This window comes from Capricornis sumatraensis, chromosome 11 (genome assembly GCF_032405125.1).
Source record: "Capricornis sumatraensis isolate serow.1 chromosome 11, serow.2, whole genome shotgun sequence".
In the NCBI taxonomy this organism is placed as follows: Eukaryota; Metazoa; Chordata; class Mammalia; order Artiodactyla; family Bovidae; genus Capricornis; species Capricornis sumatraensis.
In genome coordinates this window covers 38,851,119-38,872,770 of record NC_091079.1, presented here as the reverse complement: position 1 = coordinate 38,872,770, position 21,652 = coordinate 38,851,119, and the positions used below count along the sequence as shown (strand labels likewise).

Below are 21,652 nucleotides of genomic sequence, written 5' to 3'. Positions count from 1 at the left end.
TCAGGAGCCGGACTCTTTTTGTGAATATAACCAAAAGCCAACCAAGTTGTTACTGGAAAATCATATTGGTACTTCATAGTTTTCTGGTAGAAAAGTGAAATCAGTACCTTTTAGATCCTTCCCAGCAATTAATTATACTATAATGCTACACATATGCATCTAAAAAATATAAAAGGAAATCTGGGGGGAAAAAAATCCGTTAAGTAACTCACTAATCCTGTAACTCATGGCACCAGATGGTATCACACATACTTCTGATATGAGAGCATGGCTGTGTGCCCATCAGAAAGAACACAACTTTGACCAAAGCCAACAATTCACAAGGCTCCTTCCAGAGCCCGCCTGCTCCGTCACGCCCACGTCACCACACACCACATCTAGAATGGAAAATACATTGATATTTTCCAACTGTGTCCTCTAAATTTTCAAAACAACTGAATTTCATGTGTATTTATCAATAACAATATACACTTAGTGGAAAGTATTTAAGTCAATGAATCGGTATTAAGTAATCCAGACTATAAACTATATGCAAGTCAAACCAATTCTCCACACACTTACTCAAATTTGAAGTGATAAATTCCTTTAAAGAGATTTAAAATAATTTTTTCTATTTTATACCCAAAAGATCAAACACCACTGACTACCTGTAACAAAAGTTTATGTTCCAAAATCTTGAAAAGTCACACATAAACCTGCAACAACAAATGCCTTTAAAGTACTAGAAAAAATATTTTTAAAATAAGGGATTCTGAAAATTAGTAACTAAAACCATTCAAGAATAACACTGACCTAACAAGACAAACACTTTACTTTTGCAATTTTTATTAATGTATGATCAACCCCGAGGGTCTTACCTGCTAGCCTTTCAAAGGCAATGCACACCTTGGGGGGGAAGAGGAGGGGAGGCCTTCACAACACTGGATGTGGGGAAATGAAAGACAAGAGGTCAAGGTGCCCAAGTGATCAGCCCACTAATGTGGAAACAACAAACAGCATTCAGGTGGTTACTGGCGCCCATGTAGGATAGGACACACTCTCCCTACGAAAGGGGCCACTACACACCAATCCAGACCATCAGGAACCACCATTCTCACATAGGATGTCAGTGGGATTCCACTTAATCTCAACCAGTTAAAATTTTTAAAGAATGTATGCCAAGGTAACAGTCCATTTCAAACCCATTTTAACAAAGTACCCATGCACTAGTATGTATGTATACATTCTCTATGTGTCACTTTAAACATCTTCGCTATTTAAAGTCAGACTGATATTAGTAACTTTAGATATAGTGCTGCTAACTTTAATGTATTCTGGCCAAGAAAAGGTAGCTCAAAGGTAACTCTGAATGCACTTGATAAAAACACGTCAGTGGTTGTTTGAGAAATAAGTTCTTATTACACGACCACCTGTCTATTTTCTTCAGAAAGCAGAACTCTTAAGAAGGAAGGATTTTCAACAAAGTAGTACACCCAAGCTCTATGAGATGAGAAACAGTGACCCAAAGCCTCAAGTCACTGTGGTCAAAGCAGAGCACAGGTGAACTTTCAATTCAGAAATACACAGCTGCCAGAGTTAAGGTAAGTGGACAAAATTAATCCCAGTCAGTACTAAGAGCACTGGGGGCAGATACTATGAAGAAAACTAAAATGTATATTTGGATAATCTGTAATCTAAATTTTATAAAAAACTGCTAGAACTCGGACATCTCTTTTAATAATATTTCTAGTGAAATCAAGTTGAAAACATAATACCTGGGATTATTCCTAACAAGAAATTAAAGCCTATTAGGAAATCTGTACTCTGAAATACTCTGCAAATTCCAATTTGCAAGAAGTATACCATACGGGATAAATAATGAGAGGTGTGTATAGATGAACAGCTACAAGAATTCCAATTTTTGCAATCTCAGCAAGTTACTGTACACACACATCAATATAACAGAAATGGCACCGTTTCTGAAGACACATTCCACATTTTATTTACAATTTAAGACTAACTTTAATCTCCAAATCACATATCCATACACCTAATTCCTTTTTGATTTCATTTAAACGTAAATGCATGGTCTGTCCAACAAAGACTGTAAACAAATATTTACCACATCTGTTACATGGAACACACAGGAACAGCTTGTAACAGAAATTCATCCACCTCCCCCACAACATTTTTTATTATAAATACAGGTATCAAAACAATCCTGAACATATTTTTGATACTACTAGTAGTCAGCACCCATACCGCTTCAAAAGTGAACACATTTTGTGACAATATTCATTGTACCTGCTACTTTAGACAATTTCAACTGAAGCTCTTTCTCTAAGCAAGATGATGGAGCACGCCACTCGAGTTTCCTTCTCGGCTTTCTCGTCAGAAACACACCTGCCTGCACAGCCAGCCGACACTTCTTGCTGTGCTCTCACCTGCAAACCTGAGCTCCAGTGAGGACTCCAGGTGCGTGCTTAAGTGGTGGTGCCTTAACAAGAAAAGACTGCTGAATTTTCTTCCTGTTACCTGAAAACATAATGGGTGTACATATATTAAATATATTCTTACAAATGTCCAGGTCATGTTTACCAGCTGGAATTATCTTACTTTAATGTGTGGGTATTTTGGATTGTGATATTTAATCAAGACATTAACATGAGTAGAAGGTTGCTGATTTAAGACAAGTTTGAGATCCACTAAAATTAATTGTTGTATGTTTGTCCTTCTGGTGGCTGTGGAAGCTTCATATTTTCTTTGGACATCATTAGACGTCTTAGCTCTTGAAGTACAACTTTAATGCTATATGAATTTTGCCATTTTGCTAACACTGGTATGCTTCGTGCATCCACCTGAAAGGAGGGGAAAAGTACAGTTAACTACGAAGTTTAAAGTACTTGGGCACCAATTTACTAGATGAACTTTAATAAGAAGGGCTTTAAAAATCCACAGTCAGGTACTATTTTCACAAAAGCAAACATTATAAAACCACCGATCCACACAATACTTAGGGCCACAATCCAAGGCCTGGGCAGTTACTCACATCAGGGATCAGCAAATAGTGGTAACCCTGACTTCTGCTTTCAGATCCCACTCCAGCATGCTCTTTGCACTGTGCTGGACTCGTCTTCCACTGGGGGAGACGGACAGGCTGGGGCTACAGCCTCTTCAAAGCCTTAGCCACAGGTACATGCTATCGCCTGGCCTATCTGGCAGCTCCCTGGAAACTTGCCCACTGAGGACCATCTATTCCCCAACCACCCCCTCTCTACCCTGGTACCTGTCAAAAATAACCAGTGTCCAATGTGTAACAGCAGAGACACAGACTACTATGTAGAAAATACACAGGTACCACAGATGTGTTCTACAGCACAAGGAAAGATAGCCATAATTTTGCAATAACTTTAAATGGAGTATAATTTATAAACTACTGAATCACTACACTGTACATCTGAAACAAATATAATATTGTAAATCAACTATACTTCAATAAAAAATACAATTTTTTTTAAGTTAAAGAAAAAACTGTTTTTAGTTCTACTGCCTGAAGCAGCAGCAAGAGGGCAAGCAGGAAGGGAACCAAAGACGCCACAGGAAACGCTGGGAGAGGAGATGTCCAGTGAGGCTACAAAGTCCCACACACACCTGAGGGTCCAGGAGACACACACGTGTGCAGTGCTGCGCACAGGCTTCAAAGCCTGAGAAAGCTATAAACTCTCACCTATGGCTGACCCTGATCAACATACAGACATTTTGATTATGCACTATAACCAAGTAGAATTTATCCAGGAAGTGCAAGGTTGGCTCAACATACAAAGATCAATGTGACACACCATATTAACAGAAAAACCCACGACTATCTCCACAGACACACAACAGCTTCTGACAAAATCCAACACCTTTCATAATAAAAATACTCAACTAACTAGGATTATCAACCCAATAAACAGCTTCCACTTGCTTTTCTGTTGTTTTAATGTTCTCCTAACTATAAACTTATAGGTTGCGTAAAAATAAAATAACAACTTTAACTTACCATTCCACTGGAATTATTTATTCCATTCATATTAATTTTGGTTACAAATCTAACTGATGGAGGAGCTTCTGGGTATTTAGGTCCACATTCTACTTTCAAGCTATATATTCTGTTCTCATAATTTGTCTGGAAGGCAGAAATAATAACAACAATATTCAAGCGCTAATAAACTGGAAAAGCACAAGATAAATGTACTTAATACTGCCATGTGTGTGATCAAGAATTTACTTTTCAACAAATTTATTTTATCTATATGGTTAGCAAAAATACAGTTAGTGTGCAATTAAAACAAGAAAATAAAACATAAATGAAAGTGAAAAATTTAATACCTGATGATTCTTGTATAAATCTGGAAAAAAAGAAGCTGACCATCTATGGATCTCAGTCACCCCAACAGATCCATGGCTTTCTCTCTCATAGTAAGAGATCTCCCCAGTGGAGGTGGATCTCGGGTGTTAATAACCATGGTTTAAAATGTATACAACAATCTTGTTCATATATTAATAAATGTTTCAGTATTTTTAAAAAGTAAGCAGCTATATAAAACTCACCTAAGTTTAACAGCAAGCATATATTAACAGTATGCCCAGGACCCGGAGAGGCTAAAAAGAACTAAAAAGGTCAAGGAGACACCTGTCTGTCGCTCTCCACTCACATGCATACCATCCTCTCTAGCACTTGCAGTAAAAGTACAATAATTAGGTAACCAACAAGGGCCCCACTGTACAGCACAGGGAACTATACTCAGTATTTTGTGATAATCTTTAAGGGAAAACAATCTGAAATAAAAATAGACACATAGGTAGATAAAACTGAATCACTCTGCTGTACACCTGAAACTAAGACAACACTGTTAATCAACTACAAGAAAAAGAAAACAAAAAAAGCCCCTGAAAAATCTCATACTCTTAAAAATACTCAAAGTACATGGAAACAATCAGAATTCTCATACTTTGCTAGGAGTAGGGAATGGTATAACTATTATGGAAAAAATATGGGATTTTTTTCCCATACATTTCACTACACACATTCAACTCCCCTTCCCTAACTCCCCTGCTGCTACAGCTGCTAAGTCGCTTCAGTTGTGTCCGACTCTGTGCAACCCCATAGACGGCAGCCCACCAGGCTCTGCCATCCCTGGGATTCTCCAGGCAAGAACACTGGAGTGGGTTGCCATTTCCTTCTCCAATGCATGAAAGTGAAAAATGAAAGAAGCCGCTCAGTCGTGTCCGACTCTTAGCGACCCCATGGACTGCAGCCTACCAGGCTCCTCCATCCATGGGATTTTTTAGGCAAGAGTACTGGAGTGGGGTGCCCTTGCCTTCTCCGTGTAACTCCCCTACTATGCAGCAATTCCAACCCTAGGCATTTTTGATCCAAGAGAAATGGAAACAAACCTACGTTCACAAGATGACCTGTAATCACAGCAGCTTTATTTGCAATAACCAGAGAGAACCATGATCAGAGGAAGTGACAAGCACACTGCGGCATATCCCCACCATAATAAACAAACCACTATGTAGCGCATGAATGAAACAACGCAGGTCAACCTGAGGGGCACCAGTCAAAAGGAGCAGGCCTCTCGGTACACACACTACATGACTCCACTTGCATCAAGTTCTATGATGGGCAAAATACTCTAGGGCATAGAAGTAGTAACTGGGTCAGGTCTGGGGTGGAGGAAGGGCAAGGGACTCTCTAGGGTGACAGAAATGGTCTATATCTTGACACAGGTGCAGGTAACAAGATATACCTTTCGAAAGTCATGATAAGACCTATGCATTTAACTACATGCAAATTATAAAAGTTTTTAAGTTAAAAACAAACAAACTCTAAACTAACCTACAATGCTTAAAATTAAACATCCTAACTTTTGATACCCTGGATTAATTTCATCATCACTGGATTTTAAATTAACAGCCAATCCCTTCTGTTACCTAACAAAAGAGTAGAGAAGAGAGTAACAAGTAAAAGGAACTACGATTTACGAACTATATGCTAGAGTCAGATACTCTCCTATTGCCTAATTATTAATTTAATTCTCAAAATTTCTAAAGTGATACGGTACTGCACTTACATAAAAGTAAACTTGGAAAAGTTACTAAATCTCTAATGCTAAAAATTTAACAAATGTGGAAAAACAAAACTGGATTTATTTAAATCCAAATAAATAATAGAATAATATAAAGCAACCAGGGATCTTAATAACATAAAAAAAACAAGAAACAACTAACCAAGCAACAGAATGTTAAGGCAGCAATTTTCACATTACCCTAAAGCTGGGACAAAACAGTTCTAAATCTGGTACCCTGCAAAGAAAAAACAACCAAGATGAGATGCCAGCTCCTGCAAGTTTAATTAAAAGGCAGCTGAACGAATGGTGAGACCACAACCCCTCACCCAGCCCCCCAGCTCAGCGAGGGGGTCTGAAGCCTGGCTGGAGGACACAGTCCACTCAGGCTGCGCCCTCCTGCACCACAAGAAGGGGAAGGGGCTCCAAGTCGACCAACACAGAAAGTGGCAGGAGGCACACCTGTCTCTGAAACCCTGCCAGCTGGCCCACCCCCACGTTACCCTACAACAGCCAAGCCCCCAGTGGGCACAGCCGGACACAGGGGCTTCCTGTGGCTCAGTGACACCAGGGAACAGCCAGTGCGGGGCTCCTGCGGATGACCCGAACCGGGAGAGCAGTATCTGCAAACTAGATTATGGGGCTGAGGGTCTTACTTCACACAGACTCCAATACTCTTCAAGTTCTCTCAGAGGAACAAATGGGAGAAAAATCAAATCTAAGCAATTTCAGGACTTCCTGGTGGCTCAGTGGTAAAGAATCTGCTTGCCAATGCAGAAGACGTGGGTTTGAGCCCTGATCCAGGAAGACCCCACATGCCGCGGAGCAACTAAGTTCGTGCGCCGCAACTACTGAGCCTACGTGCTGCAACCACTGACTCCTAGAGCCGTGCTCCACAACAAGAGAAGTCGCTGCAATGAGAAGCCCGAGCACCAGAGCTAGAACGGAGCCGCCACTCTCCACAACAAGAAAAGCCGATGCAGCTGTGAAGATCCAGCACAGCCAAAAATAAATAATTAAAAAAGAAAAAATCTAAGTAATTCTGAAAACATACTCAGTTCAGACTGTCCAATCTTCAAGTTATTCATTAAGAATGCTCAAAAGTTATAAGCACTTACTTTTACCAAACAGACCATGGTGATACTGTTCACAGGTAGTAAAACATCAAGGTTTTCATTACAAATACTGAGTTATAAAACAACATTTTTAACCATCAGCATTTTATTTCCTTCCTTACATGTCTAATGGAAAAATCAGAGCAGTGGAGGAAGAGGGAACTTGTTAGTTTAGCAGAGTGCATGAATTCTACAAAGGAATATCAGAAAATGGTAAACAAACATTTGTCGGAAGTTATCAATGCTACCTGACCATTTTTCTTTTATAAAAATCAAAAAAACCTAAATTCTACCCAACAGCAAAACAGTTGAAAAAGTCCCATTACAGGTAGCAACCAGTACACAAAACCAAAGACTAAAAAGAAACTTCAAATTTGCGTTCTTTCTAACAAAGTCAAAGGTCATACAAAACGTATTTAAAAGACTTGCTGCAGGGCATGCCGCAAATGGGGCCTTTGAGTGAAGGATGCAAGGTACAAAAAAATTTCCCAATCTAAAAAAGATTTTGAGTAAAAATAAAAAGTCATGAACTTGAGAAAGACCTAAAAATAAAACAATAGGTCTGTGGCCAACAACAGTAGGAAACATGCAAGAATCAGCCTTTCTGACATATTTTACAGGTGAAGACATCGAAGCCAGAACATTTCCAAGGCCAATCAACTGTCACTGGCCAACAGCAATGTGCACTCAACACAAACCAGTTTAGGAACCCTGCTGATACACACGGCCGGTTAGCAGCGTGTTACATACAGCACATTGTTCGCTCTTCCCAAATACCCCTCCGCTCCGTGCCTCACCTTTTCTCCTCTCTATCTGGAATGCTCTCCATCCCCATCATTACCTTCTGAAATCCTACCAGCCAGTCCTTTAGGTATTCCAAAGGCAACTTCCTCCACTGTCCAGCCTTCCTCAATTATTCCAGCTAGAAGAGACATATTCTACAGTCCCACAGTGAACTCACTCTGCCACATTCGGTCTGTCGTCTGCATTCATGCCTTCTCCTCTACTGAATTGCAAACACTTTCACAGCAATGATCACACCAGTCTTCGCCCCCACTCCTCCAGAAAATCCAGCATCAACAAATGTACAAAAATAAGTAAAAAGTGAGGAACTCTTTCAGTTAAAGTTATCTTAACTATTTACTTTAATATTAATAACATAAAATAAAATGCATGCTCAAAAGTTACAATAAATATTCACAGGAAATAAATGTAATGTATGCACTGACCCGTGGTGGCCCAATGATCATGCCTGTCCACCTTGTGAGTGTCATGTCTTCATCATCTTCCAGGCCCCAGCTGACCGTACCGTCGCCCACTCCTTTCTGTCCTTCTTCAAGTTCTTCCAACAAACGAAAATTACGAGGAACTTTAACGCCTATACAAAAGGAAGCCAATGTAAGTAGCTCATAATTATAAGGGCTACACACAGTCAAATTCAGCTTTTCCCAAATTAACTGTTAAAAATTATCTACTAAAAAGGCAAAATTCTCTAAAAAGTCTTCTGCCCCAGGAAATGCTGAATCTAATAATAATAAGTCTTCAAAATGAAAAAGCTACAGACAACATTGTTCCAAACATAACAGCAGCACAGAACATGTATCTCAACACCTAACCAGTTTTACAGTGACATAAATCAATCACGAGGGAATCATTACAAGTGATTGTTTTCCCATAATTGAGATTTCTGCCAAGAACAATGCATCAGGTAAACAGGCATGACCAGAAAGTGTCATAAAAGTGTCACTGCATTAGCACATACTCTCCAGTGATCTGTAAAAAAGAGAACTACATTCCATTTGTAAAAAGGCACTAAGAGGCACTACTTTTTAGAATGCTGACCCCACCCTGGGTCCTCAACCAGTGTGCTGGCTGCCTAATAACGAGTGTCCTACCTCCCCTGTGAGCAGGTCTGACGCTGGAGAGCCAGTCTCCCGGTGGCTAATTTCCTATGACATGTCCGTCCCACCCTGGCCCAACCCAGCGACACTTTCACAGCCCTTCTCACATCTCCATTTCTGAACCTGTTAGACCTCATCACTCTATTTCTCAAATCTTAATAAAAAATCTTCCCCTCTGCCCAGAACCCCAGCCTTTCACAGTCCCCACCACCTCATTCTCACTGAACCCGGTTTTGCCACCATCACCACCCTCACCTCCAACCCCTGGAACCAGCAGGGCTGGTGATACAGCATGTGACTTGATCACAGCCTCTCTCAGGATCACTGGCCTGGCCTCTCCAGAGGATAGACCCTGTGGTCTTGCGAGCTCTCTACAGCACCCAGCCTGAAACACTTCCCAGCCCCACTGCACAAGTTCTGAGAAAAACCAAGACCCTTCCGCTGGCTCTGGAGCACTGCCTCCCTCCTTCCCTTCCCACTCTAAAAAGCAAGCACACACATAATTGCGAGGCAGGAAAAAACGGTGACATCTCTTTTAAGGAGACTGTCATTCTGCATAACTTATCTCTCCTGCTGAAACTAAAACACCTCTTTCAGGGTTTCCCTGGTGGCTCAGTGGTAGAGAATCCGCCTGCCAATGCAAGAGACATGGGTTCAATTCCAGTCCAGGAGGATCCCACATGCCGCAGAGCAACTAAAACATCTCTTTCAGTTACTAATTCATAGTAGTCCTTCCGGACAAATAATGAAAAGCCAATAAATATTGTAACTTAGAAATAGTAGCCATTTTATGTACTGTGCTTCAGAAAAAGCACTTTAAAATTTTGGGCCACAGAAACATGGATATGACAGAAACCACAAAACAAGAGTAAGCATTATTACAACTATAATAACTATTAATAACCATTTGCTTAGTGTACCCTCTACACTAAATAAACTATCCCATGGGATCCTAAAAGCACCCATTTTACAGTTGTGGAAAGTAGGAGTTTGAAAGAGTTAAGTGACCTACTCAAGATCACACAGTTTTAAGTGGCAGCTGTTGCTGTTGTACTAAGTCATGTCAGCCCCAGTATTAAAGCCCACTTTCCAGACCGAAGTCACTCTCAAGCATTAGGCTCTCCAGGCAGCACCGTGGGCACAGACCAGGCCTCCGATGGCCGCAGCCGCTCCCAGTGCTGCTGCCGCTCGGGCAGGGCCCCTGCAGTGTCCTCACCTATACAAGGGGAACCGCCACGGTCTCTACTTCACAGAGCCACTGTAAGGTGATCGATCTCAAACAGGATAAACGATGACTCTCATCATTTTAGTGTTCATATTAAGAAAAATTACACAAAGCTTCCATTCACCTTGACCTACGTTTTGTGAGAATTCAAGCTCTCTGCAGTCCTGAAGAATGACCTAGAAGGGGTCCCTGAGCCGAGGGTTTCTATGCACTCACACTGTGCTCGCACCCTGGAACAACAGCCACTCTGTCAGAATCTCCACAATCTGTTGCTCCTGAGCTGCTCTTTAAAGGAATATGAAAGGAGCCTGATCACCCTCACCATCTATGAAACCATTCCCCAAGACAAATTCTCAATTTATGTGTAATTTCCTTTCCTCCTTTTCAAAAACAATTCAGTCAGGAGAGCTTTATAAGCATCCAAAACTACAAAGTAAAAAATGTAAAGATGTTTCTTTTTATGTAAGTGCCATAAAAGCAATAAACTGAGTGACTGCTAAACTTCTCACCATTTCTCAAAGCAGCATTTTGGGAAAATAGTTCTAAGATTACCAGCAATGCTAACATTTAAAGGGCTACAGCAGCTAAGGTTGTTCTTTTTTTTTTTTTTTAAAAGTATAAGACTCAAACAAATATCAGTAAGCTCTGTTTTCAAACTGAGGCCTTGAGTACTCTGGCTTCTTTTCACGCACCAATGTCTGTAAAGAGAACACACCACAAGGTGGAGCTGTGGGGCTGTGAATGCTGCAGCAGGTGCATAAGCTGCCCTCTGATCGCTGGCTGTCTCTCAGCCCTTTCCTGTTACTTCCACTTGCCTTTATCCTGTGTGTGTCTATGTGTGCCTGGTGATGGTACTATTCTTATTTAATAGTTTTAAATATTTTAAGCCCTTAGTCTGAGATCTTCATTAAAGGGAAAAACAAAACAGCCCATATACATGATATGAGTTCCAAAGGTCAACCTCTTAGCCAGAACTCTCACTGCCTGGAAAAACAAGAACTAAACCCTAAAGACCATCCGCCGGACTGACAAATGTTAACTCTGGCAACGCCTGGTTTGACAAAGATATGGAGATGAAGGCTCTTCCACTGCTGAAGCTGGAATAAACTGGCACAACTACTTCAGGAGGAAACTGGTAACATTTACAGAAATGCTGGCACTGGGCTAGAGAAAGGCAGGAACACTCACGTACTGTGATTTCTAACTGTGAAAATTTAGAAACAACCCAGACATAACAAAGCATAACCCATGACACAATGCTACTGCAATTAAAATGAAAGAATCAGAGCTACAAGTATCAATTAATGCTGAAATTTTAAAACACATTGTTTAATGAGTGCACAGTTTCAGGTTTATGGCTGTACAACAAAGTGAGTATGTAACACTGCTGAACTGTACAGAGGAAGTTAAGACAGTACACTGTCTATTACATACACTTTACCAAAATCACAAAGAGAAATAAAAAAGCTATATATCAACAGATCTTTATACTGTTCTGAGTACATACACATCTAGCAAGAGTATAAAAATACTTGTGGAACAGACTCCAAAATCAGAATACTGATGACCTCTGGGCAAAGAAGAAGTGGCCTAGTACTTGGAAGGGTGCAGGTAACGTCTTGTTTCTCCAAAAAACAAAACAACCTGAAGCAAGAAAAATTTATTACCATTTGGGAGAGCTGGGGGTGTGGGTGTGGGGGGGTAACATGTATATTCATGCATTTTCTTGTGTTTTAAATCTTTTGTCTCAACAGAAAAGGAGAAACAGTATCCAAAAAAGGAGAGAGGGAACTGCAGGCAATGTTTGGGGACAGCAGTTGAGGATAAATGAGCAAAGAGCCAGAAACTGTCAGGAGGGACAGGTGTGCTTGCAAAGTCAGACTTAACCTGTGGTGACAAGGACCCAGGGAGGGACTGAAGCCCAGACTTGAAGGACAGGGAGGTGGGGTACAGTATCAGCTGTGACGAAAGAGGAATCAGGGAAAAAACACCACACGCCTCCACTAAGGAAAATGTGGTACATTTTATTGTAGTTCTGTGATTCTGTCATCTGACAACCAAAACTAAACGTCAAGTACGAGCTAGGAACTGCGCTAGGCCAACGGGATCTGACACTGACGGCCCTGCCTTCGTGGAGTGCACAGCACACCAGGGCAGCAGGACAAGGAAAACAAGGGGAGGAGCGGCGAGACGACCGCGGCGGCGGGCACGCTCCATAAGGCAGTGGATCTGCTCTGCCACAAAGGCAGACAGCTGCGTACTTTGGCATCAACTACGGAGCTAAAACTCACAGGTGATGACGTCCAACCGTTGCCCACTCCACCCCAGCTCAATGATCGACGTGTGCAAGCCTCCTTCTGGAGGGAGTCCACTGGACTGGGCAGAAAGGAGAACTCCTGTCCCTGGTCTCTGCCCCCCACCTCTATCCTCAGGTTCAGAATCCCTGCAGAACCACAGTATTCCCAAAGCTCCTCCCAGGTTTAGGACCCTTGAATTTCATTTGAAGGAGTTTTAAAACAAAAGACATGACTCGAAGAAGTTAAAAAAACACAAATGCAAAGGGGGGAAAAGTAATAAATATAAGGTGTAAAAATTTTAAAGAGTGAAAGTTGCTCAGTTGTGTCTGACTCTTTGCAACCCCATGGTCTATACAGTTCATGTAATTCTCTAGGCAAGAATACTGGAGTGGGTAGCCTTTCCATTCTACAGGGGATCTTCCCAACCCAGGGATCAAACAAACCCAGGCCTCTTGCATTGCAGACAGATTTTTAAACCAGCTGAGCCATAAGGGAAGCCCAAGATTACTGGAGTGGGTAGCCTATCCTTTCTCCAGTGGATTGTCCCAACCCAGGAAGTGAACTGGGGTCTCCTGCATTGCAGGCGGATTCCTTACCAACTGAGTTATAAGGGAAAAATTTTAAGTTGATTTTTAAACAGCTAAAACCCTATGTCAATAACCAGTTTCACTTAAGTAGTAAATGGATAATATATTTCACAGGTGTGAAACACAAATGATAATTAATAAAAATATGCAGATAAAAAATATTATTATTAAACTCCGATCAAAAAATAAAATTAACACCATGGTAAACACAATGCTGACAAAACAGTGGAAAAACTCTATTTATCCACCTCAACACATCACTGAAAACTGAATACACCTTGCTGAAGAGGTAAACTGACAAACCATCACAAGAATTTTTAAATATTCATGTGCATTGACTTAAAATCCCACTGAGTGAAATTCGCCCCCAAGAGCAAAGCACGAGGAGGCAGGCAGCCTCCAGCACAGAGTCAGTTGCGAGCAGTGGTTCTCGGGCTGTAGGCTGGGCCCCTCCCAGCCCCCTGACTCTGAGCTGGCCTTGCCACTTGTTCTGGCAGAATGCGACACTGGTGTGGTTCTGGGGCCAGCCTTGTTAGAGCCCTGATACCTTCTGTTTGGTCTCTCTGAAGCCAACCACCATTTAAGTTCTGACTCCCAGACACTACTGGGAAGTAAGTCCAAACAAGACGCCTAGACTAACCACATGGACGAGAAACAAGGTCCTGGGCAAAAGGCCAAGCCCGTCGTCAGGCGAAGGGAGACAATCAGGCCCAGTCAGTCAACCCCCAAATCATAAGAATAAATCTCTGTCTGAAGCCATATATCCATTTAAGATATTAAAATGTGTCTTAGAATTGATGAACTAATGGCACCCCACTCCAGTACTCTTGCCTGGAAAGTCCCATGGATGGAGGAGCCTGGTGGGCTGCAGTCCATGGGGTCACACAGAGTCGGACACGACTGAAGTGACTTAGCATCAGTAGTAAATAAAAATAAATCTGAAAAAATTTCAACTCAACGGTGTACCTGTGAAGCATCTGAATTTACCTTCAATCACCAGGAAAACAGACCTCTGCATCACAGGGTTTGTGAAGTACCTGGAACCAAGGTGTGGAGGCTGCGCAACATACAGCAGACGGTGAATGACGCTACTGGTACAGGTTACAGCCAAAACCACTCTGCCCCCAGCCACTCCCCAAATTCTGGAACTCTTCTTATATCCCATGTGCGATATACTAACTCAGGGAAGGAAGAAAACAAGCAGCTTCGTGTGTTTATTTAATGAATGCACCCGAACACAAAATATCCTTAGTACTGTTCATTTCAGAAAAGTAAGCTCAAAACAAAATTTATGAGTAGAGCATTATAATACACTAAGGAGGAAAGCTAGATTTTCCTTGAGTCATTTGTCTTCTCATCATTAAATCACTTACATAGAAACTGGACCGTAAGTAATGCCGAGACTACCAGAGGCGCTCAATAAACCTGGGGTGCGTTTCCGGCAGATGCTTACTGTCCACCTCTCTGTCTATACTTAAGGGCCTGTCCTGTAAGTGCTGCTGGTGGAGGACACAGCATCCTTTGCCTAGCATCTTGGCAGAGATGGCAAGCGAGGATGAGCACGGAAGCAGACGCATTCAAATGCAGTAAGCTGTCCCAAAAGATTTGCTCGAACACACTATTGGTATCTCCGTGCGACAGACAAGCCAGTGAGAACAGAGTGACTCAACGTTCTCCAGGAGAGCTGACAGCACCGTTTACTTCAGGGCTAAGGAGGAATGCCTCCCTCAGAAGAAACGGGGGTGGAGGGCGGTCAGGGCGTCTCTGGTCCCTCGCTAGCAGGGACTTCTAAGGGGATCGAGGGCCGGCACACTCTCCCCTGACAGAGACCACTTCCAGGAGCACAACTGCTCGTCTGGGACTCCCGGGAGCTGCAGCTAGAAACAAAGGAGTGATCCTGCCAAGTCGTTGCTGGTAGGTAAACACTTCAGAAAATTAAAAACTTCTCAATAACTTACATATATCCTCTCAGGAAACAACCACTTGTATCAATACTGGTTAGTCAACCATAACTGATAATTGAGGGAGCAGGTGACACTACCATGAGAAACAAACAGTAAACCAAGCTCTGCGCTGTTGGTCCTTTTCAACAGCATTCCAGTCACTAGGCGGAAAAAAATCTTTGCATGATTATATACATACAAAGAATAAACTGCTTGGAGCATGCCTGTTACCTGGCTATATTTCTCTTTAATGTAACCTTAAACCTCACACCTGGCAAGGCAGGGTTTAGACTCCTGCCCTCTGTCAGATGGTAATCATGTACAGTAATCACAACCAGACCATCACTGAGAACTCACATATATCAACATTATGTTTTTAAAACAGAGTCAAACAATGAAGCACATATCAAATGCCAGACTTCCCATCTTAATAAAGTAGAAAAAAATAAATTGGACTTTATCAAAATTTACAGCGCTGGGGTTTCAAAGGACACCATCAAGAAGGTAAAAGAAAATACAAACACATAGCTATGGAACCTGTATCCAGAGTATAGAAAGAACTTTTACTACTCAACAATAAAAAGACAGTTAACACAATTTTTTAAACATGGATAAGCCAGAAATAAGCCCACTCTTGCATGAGCAATTAATCTACAAGGGAGACAAGAATATACAAAGAAGCAAAGACAGTGACTTCAATAAATGGTGCTGGAGAAATGGACAGCAATATGGCCACGGATCATACTAGACTACTCCCTCATACCATCTACAGAAACACACTCAAAACTGATCGAAGACTTAAACCTAAGACCTGATGCCTTAAAACTCCTAGAAGACACACGGAGCATGCTCTCTGACATCAGTTTTAGCAATAATTTTCTAGATCTGTCTACTCAGGCAAGGGGGAAAAAAAGCAAAAATAAACAAAGAGACTACATCAACTAAAAGCTTCTGCAGAGCAAACAAAATTATCAACAAAAGAAAAAGGAAGTTTATGGAATGGAAGAAGACATTTGCAAACACTGAAATCTGACAAGCAGTTAATACCCCAAATATACAAAGAACTCATACAATTCAACATTAAAAACAAACAAACAAGAAAATTGGATTTTAAAAAGTGGGCAGAGGATTTGAATAGGACATTTTCCCAAAGACACATAGATGGCCAACAAGCACATGAAAAGATGATGCTCAACGTCACTAGTCATCTGGGAAATGCAAATGAAAACCACAATGAGACACCACCTCACACCCATCAGAATGCCTGTCATCACAAAAACAACAAATAACAAGTCAGCAAGAATGTGGAGAAAAGGGAACCCGTGTGTACTGCTCATGGGAATGTAAATTGGTGCAGCCACCATGCAAAACAGTATAGAGCTTCCTCAAAAAATTAAAAATACAACTACCATACAATTTAACAATTCTACTCCTGGGTATTTAATGGACGAGAACAAAAACACTATTTTAAAATGATACATACATCTTTATGTTTATTGCAGCATCATGTACAATAGCCAAGATGTGGAAGCAACCTAAGTTCCCATCAACACATGAATGACTGAATAAAATGTGGCAGGCATGCACACACACCACAACACTGCTGCTGCTGCTAAGCTGCTTCAGTTGTGTCCAACTCTTCTCAACCCCATGGACTGCAGCCTACCAGGCTCCTCCATCCATGGGATTTTCTAGGCAAGAGTACTGGAGTGGGCTGCCACTGCCTTCTCCAACACCACAACACTACTCAGCCATAAGAAAGAATGAAATCTTGCTATTGCAACATGGATGGACATACATAGTATCATGCTACGTGAAATAAGCTTCTCCAAGTGAGGCTTCAACAGTATAATTAGAACCGAACATGGAACAACACACTGGTTCCAAATTGGGAAAGGAGTATGTTAAGGCTGTATGTTGTCACCCTGCTTATTTAACTTAAATGCAGAGTACATAATGCAAAATCCTGCGCGGGTGAAGCACAAGCTGGATTCAAGATTGCCGGGAGAAATATCAATAACCTCAGATATGCAGATAATACCACCCTTATGGCAAAAAGCGAAGAAGAACTAAAGAGCCTCTTGATGAAAGTGAAAGAGGAGAGTGAAAAGCTGGCTTAAAGTTCAACATTCAGAAAATGAAGATCATGGCGCGTGGTCTCATCACTTCATGGCAAATAGATGGGGAAACATTGGAAAACACTGCAGATGGTGACTGCAGCCATGAAATTAAAAGACGCTTGCTCCTTGGAAGAAAAGCTATGACCAACTTAGACAGCATATTAAAAAGCAGAGACATTACGTTGCCAACAAAGGTCCGCCTGGTCAAAGCTATGGTTTTTCCAGTGGTCATGTATGGATGTGAGAGGTGGACTATAAAGAAAGCTGAGTGCCAAAGAACTGATGCTTCTGAACTGTGGTGTTGGAGAAGACTCTTGAGAGTCCCTTGGACTGCAAGGAGATCAAATCAGTCAATCCTATAGGAAATCAGTCCTGAATATTCATTGGAAGGACTGATGCTGAAGCTGAAGCTCCAATCTTTGGCCACCTGATGCGAAGAACTAACTCACTGGAAAAGACCCTGATCCTGGGAAAGATTGAGGCAGGAGGAGAAGGGAACAACAGAAGATGAGATGGTTGGGTGGCATCACCAACTTGATGGACAGGAGTTTGAGCAAGCTCCAGGAGCTGGTGATGGACAGGGAAGCCTGGTGTGCTGCAGTCCATGGGGTCGCAAAGAGTCAGACATGACTGAGCAACTGAACTGACTGAAGTGAAATAAGCCACACAGAAAAAGACAGATGCTGTATGATTTCATTTATATGCAGCAACCGAAAGCTTACAGAATACAGTGTGATACAGAAGCAGCACCAAAAAAGCTGAAATCAAGAAACTAGTTTGGCATCAATATCGAGCTAAATAATCTTGGGAAACTCACTTTATATCTATATATTCACTGTTCATCTATAAAATGAACTTAGCTAGAGCCTAGATGATTCATAATGTACTTTCCATGAGAACTATTATTCCAGTGTATGTAAGCACCTATAAAAAGCCCTAAGAATTTCTCCCCTTCTGTGGTCTGAAATTTTGCTGAGTTACAACTTAAACTGAAAATAACATCCACTTTAACACAAATCAGCGAAGCCCTTGTAAACAAGAACACACTCCCAAATCCAGTCTTGCAGTGCCATCTCACAGTATCTCAAACATCTTATAAATATACTGGCTCTTTTCTAACAGTCAATTACTTTTAAAACAAACTTTTAAATGCTGGGTTTCATTCCATTTATTCTATCAATTTTGAAGCTTTGTGTCAAAAAGCTCCCCAAATACTTGCTAAATGGATGTCTCCACATATGGGCAATCTCTGCTTTTCATGGTTTCCATATGCGTGACTTTCAGTTACCACGATTTAAATGCCAATCCCCCAACAAGAGGGTTTGGACTCCAGTCTCCAGGGTACATACACTAGGAATAAGTGCACAGAGTACACATGGCTGCTACTCTTCTGTCCACAAGACCAACAAGAGAACTCGGACTCCATTCTCCAGGGCACACACATTGTGAGTAAACGCACAGAGTATACACGACTGCTACTCTCTGTCCACAAGTCACTATGTGAGTAACTGCCGAGCAATCCTGACCAGCGGCCACACGCCACATCTCTCAGTCTGCAGGTGGTGGTTCACCACATGGCTTATTCAATTCATAGACAACAAAGCCTGTAGTAGAGCTGCCTCCTTGCAATTAAATTTTTGAATCACACGTACTAAATATACTAACAAATTTCTATTCTGTAGAGTCATGCCCTATGAAATTATCTTGATTCCCAGAGGTGACTGTCTCTTGGGAAAGGGAAACCTAGCCAGTGGAGTCTCCACCACGGCCCTACTTCCGTCCATGAGAAGCACTAGACAGTGTGAGACAGGAACCTGCAGAGAGAAGAGAAGTATGAAAGCCACTCTCAAGTCTCAAAGGAAGTAAGATTCTTCATTTCAGGACTATTCCAAATTCACAATTCCAGACTGAGTAAGACACCTGTATTCTGATCTGGACTCTATTGCTAACCAACTATGTAAAAGCTTATACTTCCTTAGGCCTCAGTCTTCTCAACTGCAAAACAAGAGAACCAAGTGGTATGGCAAAGTATTTTCCAGTTTAAAAGGCTCAGTCTAATTAGTACCAAGTCGCTTCAGTCATGTCTGACTCTGTGTGATCCTATGAATTGTAGCCTGCCAGGCTCCTCTGTCCATGGGATTCTCCAGGCAAGAATACCAGAATGGGTTGCCATGCCCTCCTCTAGGGATTCTTCCAGACCCAGGGATCGAACCTAAGTCTCTTATGTCTCCCGCATTGACAGGCAGAATCTCTACCACTAGCGCCCCCCTAGAAGTCCCAAGTCTAATTAAAATTCTTCCCAATTTTTCTTCTTAGTAACAGCAAGTGTAAAAGCATATGACTTAAATAATACATGTTAAAATAAAATGCTTTAAATAAGATATAAAAAAAAATCTGTTGGGTGTTTTTTTTCTTTCTGGCCAAACAGTTATTTTTACATTAATTTGGCTTAAATAAAAAACATGTACAGCACATCCATCTAGCTCATCTATTTTAAATTTCAAACTTTATCATATTTATTTCACAAACAGGTACTGTTTTCCTCCCTTGCTACCAAGAAGCAAGCAATACCAAAGTATAACTAAGCGAAAACGTAATTTAAAAATAGTTATTTACAAAACATAGCCTAAAACTGCTTCTGCATTCCTCTCTCTTCATGCTGGATAATACTGTCAAGCTTACAAAACACAGAAGAGGAATAAATATGATAATGACCAAGGCAATTTTCAGCAACAATGTCAAAACAAGTTCCAGGGTCTAAGAAAACATCCATTAACAGTCTAACAGTTATTCTTCCAAATTATGCTAAGATTTCAAAACTCATAGAACATAAAATCAGTGCAAATGTAAGAACTAGAATGCTGAAATATAAACTATAAAACTCAAGCTTCAGATGTACAACAAAATACGCTAATAATCTCTCCGCAACTTCTTTATAACTCATATCAACTTCCAAAAATGACTTAAATGTTGTTACCAAGAAGTATCTGCCATTAATATAACCTAATCACTGGTTTTTTTCAAAATATTTCCACACTCTTTCATATGTAAAATGGTACAGGAGAAAAAACTGTGTTTAAAAAATGAAATCTACAAAATGAAAACTATCAAGTTAAAATACACCATTTTATTACTAATTTTTCAAGAACCTAAAGATAGGATGCACAAGTCTTAAAAAAGACATGGCCCCATTCATGAGCACACTCGATTTCAAATAGCAAGGACAACAGCAGTCTCAACACTAAAACGTCACTTTTTAAATCACCTATGCTTTACCTCTTAGGTCTGACCCTAAGCGTGAAATAGTTCCGCAATGCTAAAATCGTTAAACAGCTTATCCTGACACCTGCACGGAACAGAGACACAAAAGACGCAATTTTTCATTAAAAGGTAGCTAGAAAGGTACTACCTCGAAAGTACCAATCGCAACATACAATGAAGTATTCCACTTAACGAAAATTCGTGCAATGATGGCAAGAAATACAAAACCACACTGTTCTCTAGTCAGGTTTCAATAACGACCAGAAAAACTAAAGACCACACGTACTAAGGTTTTAGGTTAATACAGCTTTCAACATTTTTAAACAGTCAAATTTCTAAAACCTCAGTGTTAACGTCTAATTTCAAAATCTGTGCTTACAGGAAACCAAAATTGTATTCAACTGGAGAGAAGAGTTGAAAAGCTAATCTAAGAAGTCGTTTTTTCTTCAATGAGCGTTCACCTCGCTCGTTGCTTTTACTTGGCACCGCAGCTATCCACTCAAGGGAGACAGACAACACGCATTCAGTCAGGTAAGAATGGGCCCTCCGCCCACGTTAGGGCGAACCGGAGGATCCGACTCGCTCCATCCACGACCCCCACACGAGCCATCGCGCGCCGAGGTGGACAGCAGGCCGCCCCAGACTCCTCTCCTAGCTCCCGCATCACCCGCGGGACTCCGCCAGCCGGATCCTGCACCGCCTGCCGGACCCCCAGCGAGCCCGGCCCAGCCCAGCCCCCCGGCGCGCAGCAGACGCGGGGCACGACCGCCGCCCCGACGGTCGCCAGGACCCTCCCTGCTCCGCCTGCGCTACGCAGGAAGTCTGGCCATCGAGGGGCCGTACTCTGGCTTCTCTCACACAGCCAGGCCGGTCGCCAGATGCAAGATGAGACGCCGCGCGGGCCGGGGTGGAAAAGCAAGCAGCCGGGCAAGGAACCGACCTGTGGAGACCGCCATCTTCTCCTGCAGCCCGACGCACCGCTCAGACGCACGCGACGTCCGCGCCACTTCCGGGAGCGCCACCACCCGCCCCGCGGCTTCCGGCTCCAGGCTCCCTCTGCTCTGTTTCCGGTGCGTCTCTGCGGACCCGCCCTGCGGCTTCCGACTTCCTG

General features: G+C 41.9%; 1 protein-coding gene across 1 annotated transcript; it reads right to left on the bottom strand.

The window, feature by feature from the left end:
- Window positions 1-1,831: 1,831 nt before the first annotated feature.
- On the bottom strand, window positions 1,832-21,512 carry UBE2V2 (ubiquitin conjugating enzyme E2 V2). The gene is made up of 4 exons (XM_068983656.1): window positions 21,482-21,512; window positions 8,437-8,585; window positions 4,022-4,147; window positions 1,832-2,837 (listed from the first exon to the last, which is right to left on the bottom strand). The coding sequence occupies exons 1-4, from the start codon at window positions 21,495-21,497 to the stop codon at window positions 2,691-2,693; spliced, it is 438 nt and encodes a 145-aa protein (XP_068839757.1). The 5' UTR covers window positions 21,498-21,512; the 3' UTR covers window positions 1,832-2,690.
- Window positions 21,513-21,652: the final 140 nt, after the last annotated feature.

Coding starts and splice junctions, on each gene's coding strand:
- UBE2V2 (XM_068983656.1), bottom strand. Junction 4,148..8,436: donor TGATCATTGGGCCACCACGG/GTCAGTGCATAC, acceptor TCTGCCTTCCAG/ACAAATTATGAGAACAGAAT. Junction 2,838..4,021: donor TAAATAATTCCAGTGGAATG/GTAAGTTAAAGT, acceptor CCCTCCTTTCAG/GTGGATGCACGAAGCATACC.